General features: G+C 17.4%; 6 protein-coding genes across 6 annotated transcripts; 2 read left to right on the top strand and 4 right to left on the bottom strand.

The window, feature by feature from the left end:
- Nucleotides 1–2,416: 2,416 nt before the first annotated feature.
- PF3D7_1368300 (conserved Plasmodium protein, unknown function) lies at nucleotides 2,417–3,941 on the top strand (the record flags this gene model as incomplete). The annotated part of the gene is made up of 6 exons (XM_002809064.1): nucleotides 2,417–2,470; nucleotides 2,607–2,714; nucleotides 2,801–3,083; nucleotides 3,304–3,377; nucleotides 3,497–3,568; nucleotides 3,840–3,941. 6 exons carry the CDS (start codon nucleotides 2,417–2,419, stop codon nucleotides 3,939–3,941), a joined length of 693 nt encoding a protein of 230 aa, XP_002809110.1.
- Nucleotides 3,942–4,053: 112 nt separating this feature from the next.
- On the bottom strand, nucleotides 4,054–5,984 carry PF3D7_1368400 (ribosomal protein L1, putative; the record flags this gene model as incomplete). Its single annotated transcript, XM_001350358.1, has 6 exons — nucleotides 4,054–4,189; nucleotides 4,307–4,366; nucleotides 4,446–4,544; nucleotides 4,749–4,897; nucleotides 5,309–5,414; nucleotides 5,572–5,984. The coding sequence occupies 6 exons, from the start codon at nucleotides 5,982–5,984 to the stop codon at nucleotides 4,054–4,056; spliced, it is 963 nt and encodes a 320-aa protein (XP_001350394.1).
- A 1,269-nt stretch (nucleotides 5,985–7,253) lies between these two features.
- On the top strand, nucleotides 7,254–9,746 carry PF3D7_1368500 (heptatricopeptide repeat-containing protein, putative; the record flags this gene model as incomplete). Its single annotated transcript, XM_001350359.1, has 1 exon — nucleotides 7,254–9,746. The coding sequence occupies one exon, from the start codon at nucleotides 7,254–7,256 to the stop codon at nucleotides 9,744–9,746; it is 2,493 nt and encodes an 830-aa protein (XP_001350395.1).
- Nucleotides 9,747–10,232: 486 nt separating this feature from the next.
- On the bottom strand, nucleotides 10,233–10,511 carry PF3D7_1368600 (mitochondrial import inner membrane translocase subunit TIM9, putative; the record flags this gene model as incomplete). Its single annotated transcript, XM_001350360.1, has 1 exon — nucleotides 10,233–10,511. One exon carries the CDS (start codon nucleotides 10,509–10,511, stop codon nucleotides 10,233–10,235), a length of 279 nt encoding a protein of 92 aa, XP_001350396.1.
- Nucleotides 10,512–11,988: 1,477 nt separating this feature from the next.
- PF3D7_1368700 (mitochondrial carrier protein, putative) lies at nucleotides 11,989–13,719 on the bottom strand (the record flags this gene model as incomplete). The annotated part of the gene is made up of 1 exon (XM_001350361.1): nucleotides 11,989–13,719. The coding sequence occupies one exon, from the start codon at nucleotides 13,717–13,719 to the stop codon at nucleotides 11,989–11,991; it is 1,731 nt and encodes a 576-aa protein (XP_001350397.1).
- A 1,885-nt stretch (nucleotides 13,720–15,604) lies between these two features.
- PF3D7_1368800 (DNA repair endonuclease XPF, putative) lies at nucleotides 15,605–20,707 on the bottom strand (the record flags this gene model as incomplete). Its single annotated transcript, XM_001350362.1, has 1 exon — nucleotides 15,605–20,707. The coding sequence occupies one exon, from the start codon at nucleotides 20,705–20,707 to the stop codon at nucleotides 15,605–15,607; it is 5,103 nt and encodes a 1,700-aa protein (XP_001350398.1).
- Between the last annotated feature and the right edge of the window lie 1,992 nt (nucleotides 20,708–22,699).

Consider the following 22,699-nt stretch of genomic DNA (forward strand, 5'->3'; position numbering starts at 1 on the left):
ATTTTTTTAAAAGATGTATAATAAAAATAAAAAAAATTAATAACTCTGTCGGACACGTCAAGCCAGTATTAAAAATTCACGTCCACTATTAAAGATATACACTTTTTAAGCTTAAAAAAATAAAAACAATATGAATATATATGTGAATATATTGATTTGATTTGATTTGATTTTTTATTTATATTTTTTTAATAAGTGTCTAGAGAAATGGATTTGGAAGAGTTTTTTTTTTTTTTTTTTTTTTTTTTTTTTTTATCTTCTTTATAACCGCGTGGTTTTAAATTAATGCAAAAAGTGGAGCATATAATAAATTTTTTTTTATATGTGCGTATATATTATAATAAATTTTTTTTACTTTCTCGCTCCCCTATGATATGTATATCTTTATTTATAGGTTCTATAATAACGTATTTTTTAAAAATGGGTACACATAAATAAATAAATATATATGTATATATATTGACTTATTTATTATAATAATTCAAATTACTTTTCCTTGCGTCTTCAAAGGGTGTTTGTCCAATTAAAAACAAAAAATAAGTAATTAATAAAATTAACGTGATAGGCAAAATTAAGAAAAAAAGTATTTACTATATTTATTTACACTTCTTTTCTTGTAACTACAAACAAAAAATGTTGTAAAGAAGGCAAAAATAATAAAAGCAATTTTATCAATTTTTATATATGGCTATATTTTTACAAAATGTAAAGATCTTATTCAAAATTATATATGTATTAATGAATATGTGACAATACAATTATAAATAAATAAATAAATAAATATATATATATATATATATATATATATATATATATATATATATATATATACATGTTAATATAAATTATATAAAATGTTATATATATTTACAAATTTGGTTTTATAATTTGTTCTTTAATATTACAAAATATTTATAAAAATTAAAAAAAAAAGAACTAAAATTTGATCTTTTTTTTTTTTTTTGTTTTTTTTATTTTTTTTGTTCTACACGAAAATGGTACAAATAATATATACATATATATATAATATTATTTTATATGCAAAAATAATAGGTTAAAAAAAAAAAATAAAAAAAATAATCAGAAGTATATGGAAAATAAAAAGGAAAGTTGACAAAATGGAAAAATAAAAAAATAAAAAAATAAAAAAATAAAAAATTATATGAAGAAATATATATATATATATATATATATATATATTTATAGTTCTCCTTTCTTTTTCTTTCATATAAAAAACTTCACAAATTATTTCTTTTCACTTAATATATTATGTTATAAAAAATATACATAATTATATATTTTATATATAATAATATTATATATTATATATATTATATACTATAATAATTATAGATAAAGATATAATATAAAAATCTTTCAAATATATATCATTTTTTTATAATATATATAATATAATATTATATATATATATATTTATATATATATACATTTGGAAAGAAAAAAATCATATTTTAAAAAATTATTTTATTATGTGTTTCATTAAAAAAATATTATATTGACTATATATTATAATATAAATATAAATATATGTATATAATATATATATATATATGTAATATATTATTTATTATTTATTATATTATAATATTTATATTTGACAAAAGTTACACCAATTATTATTATTATATCTTAAAAAAAAAGATATTTAAAAAATACTATATCTTCAAATAACAATATGATTAATGTATTTAGTATAATATTTATAATAATATTTAATTTATATATACTTTTTTATTATTTATGAATATATAATATATATAAATATATACAATAGTGTATTATACATATATATAATAATATATATATTAATTTGAAACAATAATGAAAAAGAATTCGTATTATATATAAAATAAAAGTATAATATATAGATATATATATTTATAATTATAAGGGAGGATAATTTTTATACTGTAAAAAAATGATCACTGGGAAAAAAGCACCTATAAAAATATTTATTTATAATATATATAAATAATTTTATAGCATGTGCCAGAACTACAAAATAAAAATAAAAAACAAAAGAAAATTAAAGAAAATTAAAGAAAATAATAAAATTGAAATAGAATAATTAAAAATATTAACTTGAAAAAAAAAAATATATATATATATAAATAAATATATATTATAATATTTTTATTATTATATTTGTTTGATTTTCTTTTTTTTTGTTACTATAATTAGAGTTTATGTTAAAAAATGTATTCTTTTACACCCTTTTAAAAATATATATATATATATATATATATATATTTATATTTAATGTAAAAATAATTTTTTTGGTAATATGTTCAGTTGAATAATAATAGTTATAATACTTTTTTTTATTATTTTTTTTTTTTTATTTTTTTTTTATTTTTTTTTTATTATTTTTTTATTATTATTTTTTTTTTTAAATATGGAAGTGGAATGGGCATCAAAAATTCTATCACAATTATTAATTAAAGAAAAGGTTCCTTTATTTTTTGTTTATTATTTTATATTTTATATTTTTTGAAATATATATTTATATATGTGATTATATTTAAACATTTTCACAAATGTTATCTTTTTTTTTTTTTTTTTTTTCGATGTCTTTCTATTTATAGTGTTTAAAGGAAAAAGATGTGTATGCTTTAATGGGAAAGTTTGGGGATGTAAATAAAATTATACATCATATGAATGAAAAATTAGAACCTCTTGGATTTATAGTAAATGTATGTATATATATATATATATATATTTAATAGGTAATATTTATTTATTATTCGATTATTTTGTTTGCACCATAACATTTTTGTAGAATGAATTAATTAAAGGTGAAGAATATATAATATTAAATTCTGAAAGAATGAGAAATCCTAGTAATAAAGATTCCACTAGAGAAAATGAACCTTTTGTAAATGTGAAAGAAGAATATTTATTTAACTCTAAATTGAAAAAAAATGAAATAAGTTTATATTATTTAATTATTGAATATATTATTAGTAATAATAAAAATTTAAAAATTGACATAGGGGATACTACATATAAAAGTTTGTGTGTTCAATTAAACATAAAAAATGCTCATACCCAAAAAAATATACGTAAAAATTGAAAAATGACATAAAAATAATATATATATATATAATATATATATAAAAAAAAAAATATATATAATATATATATAACAAACAAAAACAAAAAAAGAAAAGAAAAGAATTATAAATGAAATATGTAATATATATATATATACTTAATATATTTATATTTAAACATATATAAATTTTTTTTTTTTTTATATTGTTGTGTGTTTATATTTTTAAGTGGACAAATTTATATTTTATAATTGGATTGAAAAAAAGTCAGGGGAACTCACGCTAGGGACACGCTTTTTCACAGTAAGATATAAATAAATAAATAAAAATATATATATATATATATATATATATATATATATATATATATATATATTTATTTATTTATTTATTTATATAATTTTATTATTCTTCTTTTAAAGGATTTAATAAAATTTTTCCCCTTGAACAACTTGGATAAATGCTCATTGTGTAATAACGCAATAATTGTAGAGGTAAATAATTTTTTTTTTTTTTTTTTTTTTTTAAATATTTTATATTTATTAAAAAATCAATTATTTTATTTCAATTAATTATTTTATTTCAATTAATTATTTTGTTCCAATTAATTATTTTGTTCCAATTAATTATTTTGTTCCAATTAATTATTTTATTCCAATTAATTATTTTATTCCAATTAATTATTTTATTCCAATTTATTTTTTTATTTTTTTATTTTTTTATTTTTTTATTTTTTTATTTTATTTTATTTTTTTTTATTAAAAGAATAAAAGGTGTAGTCATTGTTTATCCGTTTATCATCCTCACTGTTTCAATCATCTTGCCGAAAAATTGTCACTATGTTTTGTGTGCAAAAATGCTTTATAAAAATGAAGGGAGTTAAAAAAATATATATATTTCAGGAGATACATATATTATATATTTTTAAGTACTGTATTAAATTTTTTTTTTTTTTTTTTTTTTTTTTTCCCATTTAACTTTAATAATATCCTGGATGAATTATATTTTTTAGAGCATGAATATATAAGGGTATTGTCATGCTCATATATCTTAAATTGATAGAAACAACTGATACATTTTTTTGTTCATAAAATTCAAGCATCCTTTTGGTGGCTCTACAAAAAATTATAATATATATAAAAAAAAATATGTATATATATATATATATATATATATATTTATTTATTTAATTTATTTATTTTGATGTGTGTGAAAATTTTCTTTTATCTTACTGTTGTATATTGTCGTACAATTTTTCCTTTCCCAAATTGAGAAAACCAATAGGAATAGAACTAAAAAAAAAATAAAGATATAAATATATATTATAAACATGATTATATATATATATATATATATATATATATATATTACTGTGTTGATCCTTTATTTAGATCTGCAAAAGCTTTTCTTGTAGCCTTATCTACATCCTCAACAAAATTATCTTCATTTAATTGTAAGGTAGTAAAATTTCTACAATAAGGGAAAATAAAAAAAAAAATCACATACAAATAAATAAATATAAATAAATAAATATATATATATATAAATATATGTATACTATAATTTTTTTTTTTTTTTTTTTTTTTTTCCGAGTTTCATTTAATAATATAAAAATACACATATTTAACACAGAGAGATATAATTATGATTATATTTTGTTTGTTTTTATATTACTTGTTATGCTTTTTTATCTTGGATATTACATGTGAATATTTTTTGCTCCTAATCGAAGCATCAAATATATACAAATCGAACTTACTCGTAATTTCATTTATTAAATCGTCTTTATTATAAACCGCTTCAAATTTATCATATGTCATAATCTACAAAATGTGGAATATAAAGAAAATGTTAACATGAATTTGTATACATATATATAAGAACGTACGTAGGTATGTACGTACAATAGTATGTACGCATAATAGTATGTACGCATAATAGTATGTACGCATAATAGTATGTACGTATAATAGTATGTACGTATAATAGTATGTACGTATAATAGTATGTACGTATAATAGTATGTACGTATAAAAGTATGTACGTATAAAAGTACATATATATATATATATATGTGTGTGTGTGTGTTAATGTATGTGTACATATATGTTTCTACATATATGTCTATTTATGTGTCTATGTATGTACGTTTATAATTTTTTGTATTTCATTTTTGAAGTATGATTATAATTAAAAGTTAACTTTCATTTTATTATTCATGTTTTTGATTTTACCTTTCTAATTTTTCTCAATTTATTTTCGATTGCTAGTTTTTTCCATTTCTCGCTATTGTCATTTACTAATATTAGAACAGAAGAGTAATAGGAGTGTCTGAGTTCACTAGAAAAGTATGGAAAAAAAAAAAATTAATGTAAATATATTAATATGTATACGTAACATATAACAAAAAAAAAGTAGAAAATAACAAAACAGAATTATATATATATATATATATATTTATTTATTTATTTATGTGTGTGTTTATATTTATGGTTACATGCTGAAATTATAGTGTTTTCCTATATTATATATTGATGACAAATCAAAGTTACAATAGATTAAATAAGAATCATAAAATAGATTTTCTTGTTGCTCATTTAAAGGTTCTTCTTTTTCTCCTCTATCAAAAATATAATTATATGCCTTATAAAAAGTACTTTGCTCAATAACATATTCATCGCTTTTTTTTAAATTTATTGAATTCTCATTAATATTATTATTATTATTATTGTTATTTTTTATTTTAATATTAGGATGTATTTTTTTATTTAACCTTTGATTTTTATTATTTAATAAGATAGCTTTCTGGAACTTTTCATATTTCTGATTATTTTTAACATACCTTAAAAATTTGCTGTTTTCTTTTTTTTTCTTTTCTAATATTTCTTTCTTTTTATTCTTAATTTTCATTTTAACGTAATTCAAATGAGCAGAATTTTTTAAAATATAATATATACAAAAATGTATTTATGTAGTAACAAAATAAAACAAAAAAATATTATTATATATATATATATAATATATATGATTAATATATATTTTTTTATATATTAGGGAAAAATATATATATATATATATATATATATATATATATATATATACACAATTAGATTTATTATTTAAAAACAAAAAAAATATATATATATTACAATAATACTTATTATTTTATATAACTATATATATTATAATATTATCATATTATTATATTTTATTGAAATGTTGTCCTTAATATTATTATTACTAATATATTTTTTGTAATTTTATATACAAATATTATATTATATATATGTATATATATATATATATATATATTTTTTTTTTTTTATAAAATCATGAATATATAATTATTTTTTCTAAAATAATATTATTATTTTTTTTTTTTTTTTTATATCGGGCACAGTAAAATTCTAAGGTGAATTAAAAAAAAATTAATGCATATAAGAAAATAATATATATTATATTAAATAATTTATGTATATAGTATAAATAATTATACATACATATATATAATATATATATAATTTATATTATAATATAGTATTATGTATGTATGTTTTTTTTTTTTTTTTTTTTTTTTTTTTTTTCTTAGTGTTTGAATTTAATATATATATTAAAAAATATAGGAAAAAAAAAAAAAAAATATTATATTATATTTTAAATTTTGTGATGTTTAGCCTTTCTAAGCATAGAACAAAAATTATAGTCATACATGATTAAGATAAAATACGAATATATATTTTTAAGTATACCTTAAAAATAAAATATGTATATAAATGTATATAATAATATGTATATTATTGAAGAGAACATTTTTTAACTCAGCCCCACACAAAAAAAAAAAAAAAAAAAAAAATTAAAATATAAAGAATATTTTAATTTCTATTTATATATATATATATATATATATATATATATGTTTTTTTTTTTTTTTTTTTTTTTTTTTTTTTTTTTTTTTGTTTTAATTTATACACCTACACATCTAAAACGATATTGCGATAAAAAAAAAAAAAAAAATGTGAGGAATTTAATAATATATATATTATATATTTATTTATATTATAATATATTCATATATTTACGTACATACATTTATATATTTATATATATTGTTCTTCGTTCCCTTCCCTTCCCCATATACACATAGAAGCTTATTTTTATTTTTTTTTTTTTTTTTGTGGAATGGCCCACACATTTTTGAAACGTTGTGGATGTAAAGAATACGATTTATTTTTAAAAAATAAAGGAAAGGCATGTTGTTATTTTAATTTTTATAAAAGAGAAAGTGTTCATAACAATGTAGTAAGTAATATAAATAATGAAACTGCTAGTAATGAGAATGATAAGAATGATTTTAGTAAAAATATAAATCGCGCTTTCGATAATACTTGTGTTAATAGTTATAATAATGAAAAAAGGAAAGATTTAATTTTACATAAATCATTTAGTTTATTACAAAATTGTAATGTTAAGGAGACGATAGACATATTAAATATATATATAAAATTAAAAAATGAGAACATAGAATTTTTAAAGAATATATGTTTGAATTTATTAATGAATAAAGAAAAGATAAGACATATGGAAGTTTTGATTTTGTTAAAAAAATTTTCTGTTATAAAATGTAAAGATTATTATTTATTTTGTTATTTTAAACAAATATTAATGGATAATATGCATGTACTTAATTTTGAAGAATTAGTAGATATATATTTTTGTTATACAAATTTAAATTATTTCGATTATAATTTTTTTTTTTTAATTGAGAAAAGGATATTTCATAATTTCCATAAAATCGATATAAAAAGGTTAATTATGTTAATACAATGTTTTAATAAGAAGCGAATAATATCTAGAAATTATATGACTATATTATTATATAGTATATCAAAAAATATGAATAATATGAATATATTTCAGCTATGTGTTCTTTTTTCATTTTTTAAAAAATTCCATATAAATAATACAATACTTATAAGTACTTTAATTCATCGATTTAATTATCAAGTTACTATAAATGAAGCGCCTAAATATATTTCTATGTTTCATAATTTTTTATCTTATGTTAAACGAAAATGTGTTGAAAATTATAAAGTGATTGAAGAGAACAAAGAGTTGTTACATATGATACAGAATGGGAATGAAATATTTATTAATAAAAAAAATGTTGGATATGAAAATGGGCAACAAATTTTAAATAACAAATTAAAGGAAGAGAATAATACAATGGATAATGTACATGATGATTCTCCTACAAATTTGGTATTATTTTCAAAAGAATTAAAAGAAATAGAAAATAATAAATATGTAGTACAATGTGATGAATTAGATAAAATAAGAGAAAAGACAAATGATATTAAATATAATCGTTATAATATGAATATATTATATATAATACAAAATAGTGTGAAGAACATCGAAATGATAACTAGAAAACATATAAAGAATATGAATGTTATGTCCTTGTGTTTATTATCATGTTCTATATCTCATATTAATAAAAATAAATATATGCTTGAACAGATTGCCGAATCTCTTGGTAAGAATTCAACTAAATTATGTCCATCATTAGTTAGTTCTTTTTTATTATCCTTTAGTAAATGTGGTCATAAACATGGTCCTTTAATTTATTATTCTCTTGACTTTTTTTATAAATATTATAATTTTTTTGATATGAATAATATTGGATTGTTTTGTAAGGCCTTACATCTTTTTTGTATAAAAGAAAATGAATTTATTGATAAACTCAATAATTATATGATAAATAATAAAAATACAAATAATAATATTAGCAACATAATATATGATAATATGTCTGATGAAAATCATGACGTGGTATCTATAAATAATTATATTAAAAATGATGACCATGTGGAAAAAAGTATAGGAAGTGATGGTATAAATAATTTATGTTATTATATAATGAAAAAATTAGACAATGATATGAGTAAATTATATTATGAAGATTCTAATGATTATTGCCATAAAGATTTATTAAATAATGAAAAAGAAAAAAACGTTGATAAGAAGAAAATAATAAATAATTATAATAAAATAAAAGATCACAAATATGTTAATTTTAGTTATATTGATTATGAAAATATAAAAAGAAAAAATTATTATAAAAATAATTTATATAATATAAATAATAATATTGGATCTAAATATAATATATATATAAATAATATTGTTTATATATTAGAATATTATGCTTTTTTATTAGTTAATAATATAAATATATTAAAACTTTTATGTAATATATTTATAAACTCAGAACTAAATTATATATTATATTCAAGAATATTTTATGCTTTTTATATTTTACAATTCAACGATAATATTATTTATAAGCTTATACATAAATTTATTTTGCATCAACCATTATATGAAGTTATGTATAAAGAAAAGCATATCATTAAAATTATAGAAGCTCTTAAATATTATGATGATAACAAAAAGGAAGATAAAAATAGTGACATTTATTTTTACGTTTTACCAAAGAAGACATTTTCTTTTATTTTTAATTTTTCAAAGTATTTCTTAACATATATTTTTTTGAGAAAAAATGAAAATTTTCTCAAATCATATTTGTATCCTATCAAAACTCTCCCTTTTTACAATGATGAGAGTATATATATCCACGTGTCTTGTAATTTATTTAATAAAAGATTATAAAATGTTTATATCTAATAAATAAATGAAAAAAAAAATATATATATATATATATGAATATATATTAATATCTTTAAAAAAAAAATTATTTATATGGGATATATTTGTGTATACATATAATAATACATATTATTAAAATTATTTATTTGTTATTTGTTATTTGTTATTTGTTATTTGTTATTTTTATTTATTTATTTTTTTTTTTTTTGTTTAAAAATATTTTTAATAAATAAATATCATAGAAAAATATATATATGAATAAAATAATTAATGTGTAACAATATTTTTTAATTTTTTTTTTTTTTTTTTTGTATTTCCATATAACTTTAATTTGTATAATGTTATGTAATATTATGTAATAATATGTAATTTTATTTTACTTTTCCTTGCTTCTATCCTTCCTTCTATCCTTCCTTCTATCCTTGCTTCCATCCTTGCTTGTTTGTTTATTTCCTTTTAATTATTTTTATTATTTTCATTTTTTTTGTGTTATGTTTTTTTTTGCATTTCATTATTCAAATTTTGTGTAAACTTCATACCAATTCTCTGTGAGAAGATGGAAAACTTTTTTACACAATTTAGTATACAATTATTTTCATTATTGTCTAGTTCTTTTGAACGAAAGGATGTTATGCATTCGTTAAAACACCTTTCCACAATCGAATTATATGTATTCATAGTATCTTCATATTCTGCTTTGTTGATTTTCTTCAATATTTTATCTCTGTCAGATTTATTAAAAGCGCTCAAATCTAAAGACTTCTCCATTTTTTTTTTTTTTTTTTTATATATATAAATATGTAGATAACAATATTCTGAATATGTTATAAGGTATGTTTAAGTGTATTGAAAGGGAAAATATTATATTAATAATATTATATATATATATGTATATGATTTATGTTTATTTTTTTCCTTTTTTGAACAAGTTCTAAAAATGTAGTCACCCTGTTGGCTAGCTTTATTTGTATGTTTATATATATATATATATATATATATATGATATTTTTTAATGAGTGTGTCTGGGTTTATTTTCTGTTATCATACAATATATTCTACATCATGATATGTTCATAGTTTAAAAAAAAAATAGAGAAAATAAATATAACAAAATGTGATATAATATTATAAAATTAGATTAACTTATTCTACATACAAACATATAAATATATATATTATATTATTTTATTTTTCATATTATGATTTATTACAATATAAATAATATTATAGAATGAAGAAAATATTACAAATATGTTATATAATTTTTATGTCATATTTTTTTTCATGTAATCTGTTCTTATTTTTCTTTCTTCATTCGAAAAAACAACAAAAAAAAAAAAAAAGAAAAAAAAAAAAAAAAGAAAAAAAAAAAAAAAAAGAAAAGAAACAGAAACAGAAACAGAAATATATATAAAAATATATATATATTTATGAATAGGAAAATTTTAAGTTATATTTTTTACATTTGTTATATATTGTTAAATTATATAACATTTAATTATTTATTTATTTTATTTTATTTATTTATTTTATATATTTATTTTTTTTTTTGATATTTTATATATGGAGAGTATATTCTAATATATTTATTTAAAAAAAAAAAAAAAAAAAAAAAATTATAACGGGGATATAGGAAAGTATGAAATATATATATAATATATATTTAATATATATTTATATATATTATAATTTCTAGCTGTAAAAGGAATAAGTATATATACACATTAAATCGTTAAAATATTAGGGGATTTTTTATTTATAAACATATGTACTAATACATGATTAACAACATATTAGTACATATATTATATATATATATATATATATATATATATATATATATAATGAAGATATTTAAAAATTAATATTTTTAAGGTTTAATTATTTGAAATAAAAAAAAAATATAAGGACTATATTTATAGGTATTTTTTTTATCTTTTAAGTGTAATTAAAATTGAATACTTGGAACATTATCATATATTAAGAAAAAAAAAAAAAAAAAAAAAAAAATATATATATATATATATATATATATAATATAATAAGAATAAATAAATAAATTTTGAGATATAAAAATTTTCATATATATATCATTTATATACCTACATTGGTGTAAATTTTTACAAAATGAAATTTATGTTGTAATTAATTATAAATAGATATGTTTTAAAAAAAAAGATATAATATATATATATATATATATAAATAACATAACATAACACAGAAAAATTTAGGTTTGTATATTTTAATTTTTTGAGATGAGATGCTTTAATATTTCGTAGGACATAAATTGTATAGCACCTGAAGGTATACATTTCAACATTGATGGAAATAATCCATGATAGAAATTTCGAATTCCTTCACGATAATAAATATTTTTTATACAATGTAAAGTATTTTTATAAATATAATTTTTATTATCAATACCATTATTCATCATTCTTTTTCTTACGGTATCTCCTGGGAAGACAATAATTAGTGATGTAAGATTACTTAAAGATCCTGCTAATGATGAATACAAAGCTAAAGTAGGAATATTATTATAATGGTTTGATGAATATGTTTGGAATATGTTTTTATAAAGGTCAAAGAATAACATTTGTAATGTAACATATGGTACTCCTGTTAATAATGTTGGAATATATCCTTTGTAAAAACCAGAAAATCCTTCTTTTTGTATTATTTCATATATCATTTCCATAATCGATTTTTTTTTATATAAAATAGGATTATTATTTGTTAAATATTTTTCATTGACGCCTAAAGCCATACGTATACTTAATAAATCTAATGGATATGAGAGAGTTTTTTGTATAATTCCCGAAATATATCCAGCTGTTATACTTTCATAATAATTAAATGTATTGTTTGTTGAAATATTACTATTATTTTGACAACTATTTTGTATATCCATATTATTATTATTATTATTATTATTATTGTAAACATTTTTTTGTTTTATTTTTGCTTTTTTTAATTTATCTTTAATTATATCATTCGTTCCAAATTTCGCTGAATATACAATTCCTCCTCTTATCGTATTAACAAAATTACCTTTCCATAATCCTAAAACCCCTTCTTCTTTTATAATAAAAAAAAAGCTTTGTATAATATTCCGATATTTTATTGATGCCTCTGGATTTTTAATGTATGATCTTTGAATATATTTTATTTGCTTTCCAAAATTATATGTTATATTATTATTTCTATTACGATATAGATTTTTATAATTTTTATTTACAAGTTTGATATGTTTTATATGTTCCATATGTTTCATATGTTTTATATTATTATGAATATGATTTACGTTTGGGTAATAATTAAGTAATATTTTTTTACACATTTTATGAGGGCTACTCTGAATATTATAATAACTTGGGATATACTTATTTATATTTTTTGTACCTACTTGTTTGTTATATGTTGAAAAAAAGTCATGTTTGATATTTTGATTTTGTATCATTCGATAATAATTATAAGAATAATTATTATTATTATTATTATGAGGATGATTATGATTATGATGATGATTTATTTTATTTAATTTATTTATTTGATTTTTACTTTTATTTATTCCTTTCAATGAATTTATTTTTTTTTTAAAATTCAGAAACGTCACATTTTGTCTTTTAACCAAATGGAAGCGTAACTTTGTTTTGTCATCATTTTTGGTAAGGCATAAACTTTGTTGATTATTTGACTTTAATTTATTTTCTACGTTCGTAGTATTTTTTAAAATAATGTTATGATTAAGAATTGCTACTTTTTTATTATGATAATTGTGTTTTTCTTTTTCTAAATTTGTTTTTTCTTCTTTTTTAAATTGATTAAACATAGGTTGGATTTGATAAAATAGTTTTATACGATCAAAGGGGGCAAACAGCGTTTTTGTGAGTATTCCTGAAATTAGTCCACATACTAAGATTTTATTTTTATTTTTTTTTTTCTCTTCTTCATTTTTGTTTGTTATATCCATAAAATGAATGTATATATGTTAAAATGAATTAATGTGGTAAGGTAAACAGGTATATATTAATATGTATATGTCAATATATATACATGTATGTATATTTATGTGTATATATTTGTGTGTTTTTAGCTATATATTACATTAAATGGATATTATTTATTTGTTTATTTGTTTATTTGTTTATTTGTTTATTTGTTTATTTGTTTATTTGTTTATTTGTTTATTTGTTTATTTGTTTATTTGTTTATTTGTTTATTTGTTTATTTGTTTATTTGTTTATTTGTTTATTTGTTTATTTGTTTTTTTTTTTTATTTTTTTTTTTCTTTGGAGTGATAATCGAATTATATACATTCACATATATAATTATTATTTAATACACATCAAAATAAGGACATAAAAAAAAATATATTCATATAAATATTTTTATATATATACACACTTACATATATATATTATATATTTTATGTACATTTTATAAGATATAATCGGATGTAACTATTTTAAAAATTAAAATGGGAACATATATAAGAGCTTGATATGTGTTTTGATATGGTATTTATTTTTTTTGTGTACCATTATTTTATGAGTTCTATTTTTTGTGATTTATATCATGGAAATAATAAAAAAATTGATAATAATAAAAAGAAATAAAAAAAAAAACAAAACAATAAAAACAATAAAAATAATAAAAACAAAATTAAAATGTGTTGATTATTCTTTTGCTCACATAAATATGGTACTTCATAAATTATATATAATATATATATTATATATATATATTTTAATTTGTAATATATTTAATACTTCATGTTTATTTTTAATACTTTTTACTTTTTTTTTTTTTTTTTCCTTCTTATTATTCTTCCATTTTGTATTGGCATGTGATGTTTTTTTAATGAATCAAAAAGGAGAAAAGAAATGAAAATATATTTTTTTTTCCCAACATAAATATATTATATATATATATATATATATATATATATATTTATTTATTTCAATTTATATTATTAAACATCAAGTCACAATTGTGTAAAATAAAGAGATAATATTTTATATATAATAAATTTGTTATGTCAATATATTTTAATATGAAAATATATTATATACATAATATAATAATATTAAATATTTTAAGTTATTGAAGCTATATATATATATATATATATAATATTGTAATGTTGGCAAGTATAAATATACAAATTTTTTTATTTAAAAAAGAAAAAGAAAAAGGTGTTAAAGATAATGATGAAGATAAATATAAACATAACAATCATAACACAAAATTTTTGTATTATAATATATATATATAGATATTTTTTTTTTTTAATTTGTGAATGTTCCCCATATATGCTATATATTATTTGTTTGAACATAATAATTAACATATATTTAAGTAATACATAAAAACAAAAGAATTATATAAAATAAAAGCATGTATGTATATGTATTTATTTTATTTTATTATTTTATTTTTTTTTTTTTTTTTGAATGGATATTTTGTATCATAAAGCTTATTTTCATTTAAAAAATTATATATTATATTACATAAAATTTAAAAACGTTTTACTTATTTCCTGAAATGGTGTAAACGTATATAAATTAGGAAATAAAAATATAATATATATATATATATTGGACAGGTTGGATCATATAAGTCATGTCTCATTAGAGTATTTTTTTTTTTTTTTTTTTTTACAAATACATCAAAATGTCATCATTTTATTATGTTAAAAATTGGAATTTTAATTAAAAAAATATATATATATATATTAATATATATATATATATATATATATATATATTATAATAATGTCACAAAAAAAATAAGAATTATTAAAAATATGGATATATTTATTTTTTTATTCATTCATGTTTTATTTTTTTCACTTTTTATGATATATTTTCATTTAAAAAATCATACAACAATTTAGCATTAGATTTGCTCATATAATTTTCTAATTGCTCTAATGTTTGTTCACATAAATGTCTTAATGATTTAATATTATTTATTAGATAATGCATATTTTTTTCATTTACCCCTGGTAGACTTTTTAAAATTTCGATTGCATTCCAATTTGTTACATTTTCAACCTTTTTTATTTCTTGATCATCTTCTATATTTTGTAAATGATATAAATTTTTATCAAAAAGATCATATATGGTTTCGTATTTATATGTCTCTTGTTTATTCTCTACATTTTCTTCATCATTTTTTTGAACTTCCACGTGGTCATTTTTTTGAACTTCCACGTGGTCATTTTTTTGAACTTCCAGGTGGTCATTTGTTTGAACTTCCAGGTGGTCATTTTTTTCAACTTCCAGGTGGTCATTTGTTTGAACTTCCAGATGGTTATTTGTCTGAACTACTAATTCATCATTTTTTCGATTATTATCCTCTTGTATCTCTTTATCCTTAATTTGCTTTGTACCTGTTGAATTATTTTGATCATCCACCTCCTTTGCCTTCTTAACCTTATTTTTACTTATAATATACTCCTCTCGAACATTTTTTTGTAGGGTCATATCAATATGTAGTGATTTGAAAATGTCGGGTTGACTAGCATTAACTTTTAATGACCAGAAAAGTTTGACAGTAAAAAGAGAAAAGGGACTCCACAATATTTTGAGTTTAGGAAATTGAATGCATATCATAATGAGTTTTGTGTAGACTGAATATTTATCATTTAATGATGCAAAATAAAATAAATTTTTGTTATTAAATTCAATGAGTAATACATAAGTTTGATAATATTTAGACATTTGATTTATTTGATTATATAATCTATTATTATTTAAGGATTGTATTAAATCGATTATTGATTTTCTTTCAACACATATATCTTTGGTTAATATATAATCTCCTACTAATAATGAATATGGTATAATATGCATTTTACTTTTATATAATTTATATGTTAAATCAGATTTTAATTCTCTTATATCCACAATAACAATAGGTTTTGTGTTATTAAAAATACTGTATAATATAAAATTAAGATTAAATGAATCTATTGAAAATTTGTGTAGAATTTCTTGAATTTGTTGTATAATTTTTTCATCAAATGTAAAAGAAGAAATATTTTTATTCATTTTATTTTGATAATTTTTTATAAACATTTCTTCTTCTTCCATACTTATAAAATTGTTATAATGATTATCTAATAGAACATTATTATTTTCTACAGCATATTCATCAATTTTAACATCTTGGAAACTTTTAAATTCATCACATAAGGATTGGTTAAAGTTTGTTATATTCTTTTTATTATCTTTAAATCTTTGTTGAAATTTTAAATATGAATTTATAACATTTTTAAACAGTTCTTCATTTTTGTTGAATACATTTCTATCTAATTCAAAACGTAAATTATTTCGATTCTCAAGAAAATTTATCCAGTTGGATTTTTCAACTTTAACTTTGTTTAAATATTTATTGTAATGTATATTATTCTTAAAGAATATTAAAAACACTTCTACATTGTTGCACATATCATTCCATATTTTTAATTTATTGAATACATCAATTGGTTCATATATGGATTCATTTTTTTTTTTTTTTTTTTTTTTACCTTGAAATGTATTATTATCATCCTTCATTTCTGTTTTTATGAGATTATTTTGGTGGTCTTTATTATAATAGGTAGAATTTGTGTTGATACTGCTGGAACTATGATTATTATTATGAATATAACATTTGTTCTTCTTATTATTATTATTGTCATTATAATCATTATTATTATTATTATTACTATTATTATTATTTTTATTATCATCATTTTTATCATTTTTATTATCATCATTTTTATTATCGTCCGTTTTATTAATATTATTTTCATTATTTTTAACATATATAAAATTATCCTTCTCATACTTCATGATATACTTAAAATATTTTTCCTCATGTAATTGGTATATACTATATTGAAAAAGACGAGCACAATATATTTCGACATTCCTAAAAATATTCAAATCAAGGGTCGTCAAAATTATACGATACGGTTTAATTGTCATTAAGAATATTTCTAAAAAATCCAAATTTCCACAATATTCATTTATTTGAAAAAAATTATCATCTCCCAAATGGTCATCGTTCTTAAGAATATTTTGTTCGTCATTCGTTTGTTGTTTATTGTGATGGTCTTTCTTTTTTTCTTTTTTTTTTTTTTTGGCATTTTTTTTGGATTTCCCATCTACTTCACTTTGTTCATTTAATTTAATTTCGTCTTCGCGATTGGGCTCTATATCGTGCTTCTTATTTATTGCATCAATTTTTTGATGTAGCGTTTGAACAAAATTATCTTTTGTATAAATATTTTCATAGTTCTTATTTATGCATAAAATATATATATGTGGTTTAATATATTTGAGATTGCGTGTTTTATTTTTAATCATATCATAAGGGATATTAAAAGGATTATTTTGTAGATTGAAAAGGTTTGCATTATTTGACATGTTGACATTATTATTATTATTATTATTATTAAAACTTTCTTGAGAACTAACAGAATCGTCGGTAATATAATTGTCAGTAATTTTATTTTCTTTTTCGTCTTTAATAAGTATATTTAAATGTTTGTCACACTCAAAATTATTGTCACCACTATTGTTATTATTATGATTATTGTTTGGGTTAGTTATGCTATCCGTATTTTTAACTTTATCATCATTTGTGTGAAGAAGCAAATTATAAAATTCTTTTTGCATATAAAAATTGTCAACTATTATTACTATTGGATATTCTATCTTATCCATTGATTTATTTATTTTTGTTTGATTTTTATACATATGCATAATGTTATTATCATTTCTTTGATCAAGGTTTATTTTATCCATCTGGTATTTACATTCTTTGTGATCATTAATAACTATATGTTCATCAGATTTAATAATACCATTTTTGTTATTAACAGAATTATCTTCAGTATCTGAAGATTTTATTTGTATAATATGATCCTTTTCTTTTTTTATTAAATTATACATATTTTCATTATTACTATTATTATCATTAAATTTTTGTAATTTTATTATTTTCCTTCGTTTATTGTTATTTTCTGTAGTATTACTATTACTATTACCATTTTTTGAATGTTTTATATTTATGTTATTGTTTAATATAATAGATGTTCTGTCTTCTGTATGTTTGTTATGGTTCAGAGGTTTTTTATTTGATTCGTTATGTTTTTTTTTATTTAATATAAATTTTTTTTTCATGAGATTTTTATTTTTGATTCTTTCTTTCTGTTCAATTATCTTTTCATACTGGTTTTTTTCAATATCTCTATTATAAACTAATTCATATACCCAATTATATAATTGATTAGATTCTTTTTTAACTTGATATGATTTATGAAAATAATTATTATCATACTGTATGACATTAATAATATTTTGTGTATTATTTATATCATTTTGATTGACTAATATATCCATTTGATTTAAAAATTGGTTATTTCTTTCTCTTGATAAATAAAAAATTTCGTTAGCCTCATTACAATATAACCAAATACATTCCTTATCTGCTTCTTTTAAATTATTAAGATAATTATAAAATATAAGTGAATCATATATAAACAAATTACATAACATATTAACTAATGTAATAATTTCTTTTAATAACTTTTTAGTATTATAATTAAGTGTTTTTGTCTTAATATAGTTAAGTACATATGCTTCTGCATTTTCAGAATATAATAAAGGGTTTAAATCAAAATCATGAAAATTATAATTTTTTTTTATTTCTAGATTAAGGTAATGTAAAATATTAAGTATATTTTCTTCTATTTTTAAAAGAACATTTGGAATATCAAGATTAATTTCATATATGTGTGGTTGTAAAAATTTATTATTTAACGATATATGTATGTGTTTATGAAATCTTGGATAACAATAAATTCTTTTCATAAATAATTTCTGAGCTAAATTAACAATATGTTGATGATTTATTAATTTTTTATTATTACTTATTCCTTTAATAAAACCAAATTTATTTCTTTTCCTATATAACTCGATAATAAATATTTCTTTCATATTATATATCAATCTATGATTTTTACAAATAAATATTCCATCAATAATTTCAGGAATTATTTTAAATGTTAATAAATCTATTAGTAGCACATTAGAAGAAATGAAGTACACACCTCTCTTTATATACATCTCTATTCTTTCGTGTGATTTTTGATCTCTTATATATTCAGTTTTGAAATAATTTATTTTTATTTTATCATTATATCTTTCATCTATTTCATTAATTTGTTCATATAAGGATAATTGATATTTCAAAAAAATATTGTATTCTTTAGGAGTGACGTTTAATATAAAAATCAGTTTATTTTGGGTGCACATATCTTTTAAATGATTGTTTTGTGATTTGTTAATATTACACATATTATTACAATTATCATTCTTCTTATTAATATCAATGTCATTTTCCTTTATCTCCGTTTTTTCTTTTTCCTCAGGATGGTCTAATAATATAATTTCATTGTTATTTTTTGGAAATTCATTATTTGGTTCCTTATATGTATAGTTATCAAAAAGGTTATCTATTATGTTTTTTCGACAGGTGGTAACATCGAATTTGTCATATTTTTTAGACTTGTCATATTTTTTAGACTTGTCATATTTTTTAGATTCATCAGAATTATCCGAGTCGTCTATATAATATTCCACTTCATTATCATTTTGTATTTTATTTTTATTTAACGTATATTTTGTGGTACTTTCATTTTGTATATTTTTTTCTTGTCCATCATCCTGTACCACTTTTATATGTCCGTTGTCATATGTTTTATTATATTTATTCAAATTGAATAAATCAAAAAATATGTTATCGTTATTTATATATTGTTCATCCCATAAACACCTGTTTTGATAATAAAATATAAAAATTGCTAAAATGTTTAGTTCATTAAATCCATCTGCTAATATTATTAAGGAATCTTGTTCTATCAATTTCTTTACGATTTTTTTCTCATAGTATAGTGGATACATTCTTTTTTTCTCTTAACTTTGTGAAAAACAAAAAGGAAATACATTCACATAATTAATATATAAATAATGAAAAAAAAAAAAAAAAAAAAAAAAAAAATATATATATATATATATATATATATATAATATTTATAATTTGTGAATGAAACTAAAACAAAATAATTTTAGAGGGGACTTAAAAAAAATAATATTATCAATATTAAAAATAATATATTTAGATATGATAAATATATATATATATATATATTGTACCTTAATGTTTTATATTATACGAATAATTTGTTAAATGATTAATTAATTATTTTTTCTTTTTTTTACATATGTGTGAAGAAATAAAAGCAGGTATAAATTTTAAAAATATAACACACATATATAAAATATATATATATATATATATATATATATATATATATATATATATGAACATATGAAATTATAGTAATATTATTTATTTTTTCTTTAGAAATGTCTTAAAAAAAAAATTAAAAAATTATACATCTAACATATATTTAATTTAACAGATCTTATTTTTGATTACACATTTTTTTTTTTTTTTTTTTTTTTTTATTTAATTATTATGGGATCACAAACAAATTATTGAATAATAAAAGTCAAAATTACAAATAAGTGTAACAAGAGCAAACCACTTCTCGAGAAAAAAAAAAAAAAAAAAAAAAAAAAAAAAAAGAAAAATTCATATATCAAAAGTATTCATATATATATATATATATATATATATATATATATATATATTTATATATTTATGTTTTTATAAATGAGAAAATCATTAAAGGATTACAAGGGTATATTAATAAATACATTATGACATAGTATATATTAATATATATATTATATATATAATTTTAATATATGGATGTAAGATATGATGAAAAAATATTTCTTTGTAATAAATCCAAAATTTCCTATACATATATATATATATATATATATATATTATCGAAGATATCTAAAAAAAAAATCTTTCATGTTTTGAAGTGAAAAGATAATAGGAAGAAAAATTACATAGTATAAAATTGAATATTTTGATTTCTTATAATAATAATATGAAGATCTAGATACAACACGATTACGAATTTTATAATTGAAATGGCAAATGTATATAATATATATATATATATATATATATATATATATATATATATATATAAAGTTTGAATTATTTATATTTTATTATTTAAAGAACATAAATAGTAATATATCTTCTTTTTCGAAGGCGTATGTAATATTAAAAGGGAAATTAATAAAATTATAGTATTTACAAAGGAATTATATATATATATATTTATATATTTATATGTGGGAAAAGGGTAATATATCCCGTAATGATTTATTTTTCTTAATTCAAAATGTAATATTCACAAACCTTTTTGTATTCGAATTTTTGTAATGCTTACTTTTTCGTTGATATGAAAATATTTCATATAAAGCAATAAAATATAATATCTTATTATAAAACTACAAAAATGTATTATATTTCTTTTATATATATATTTATTAATAATGTGAATTTAATTAATAAACTGATGTGTATGTACACATGTAATAATAAATGATACTAAAAATATATATTGAGAAATTAATCGAGGTGTACGTACATTAAAATATATTATATATATATATATATATTTTTTTTTTTTTGAACCTATCATATAAAAGATATCATGACATTTAATATATAATGTTATATATATATATATATATGATATAAAAAAATGTGAATGTTTTTAAGAAATATAATATGCAACCTGTTTATTTTATTATTATTATTTTTTAAATAATGAAATTCTATAGACTTTATATTATATATACACATAAATATGATATTATAAAAAAGTACATATGTATATAATTATATTTTTTTTTTATTATTCTTGTATATAAATATAAAAGAAAAAAGTATTGTTAATAAGATAAATATAAAGTCCTTATCTGGTACATATATATATATATATATTTATAATTAAGTATGAA

The sequence above is a fragment of the Plasmodium falciparum genome (genome assembly GCF_000002765.6).
Source record: "Plasmodium falciparum 3D7 genome assembly, chromosome: 13".
Lineage (NCBI taxonomy): Eukaryota > Apicomplexa > Aconoidasida > Haemosporida > Plasmodiidae > Plasmodium > Plasmodium falciparum.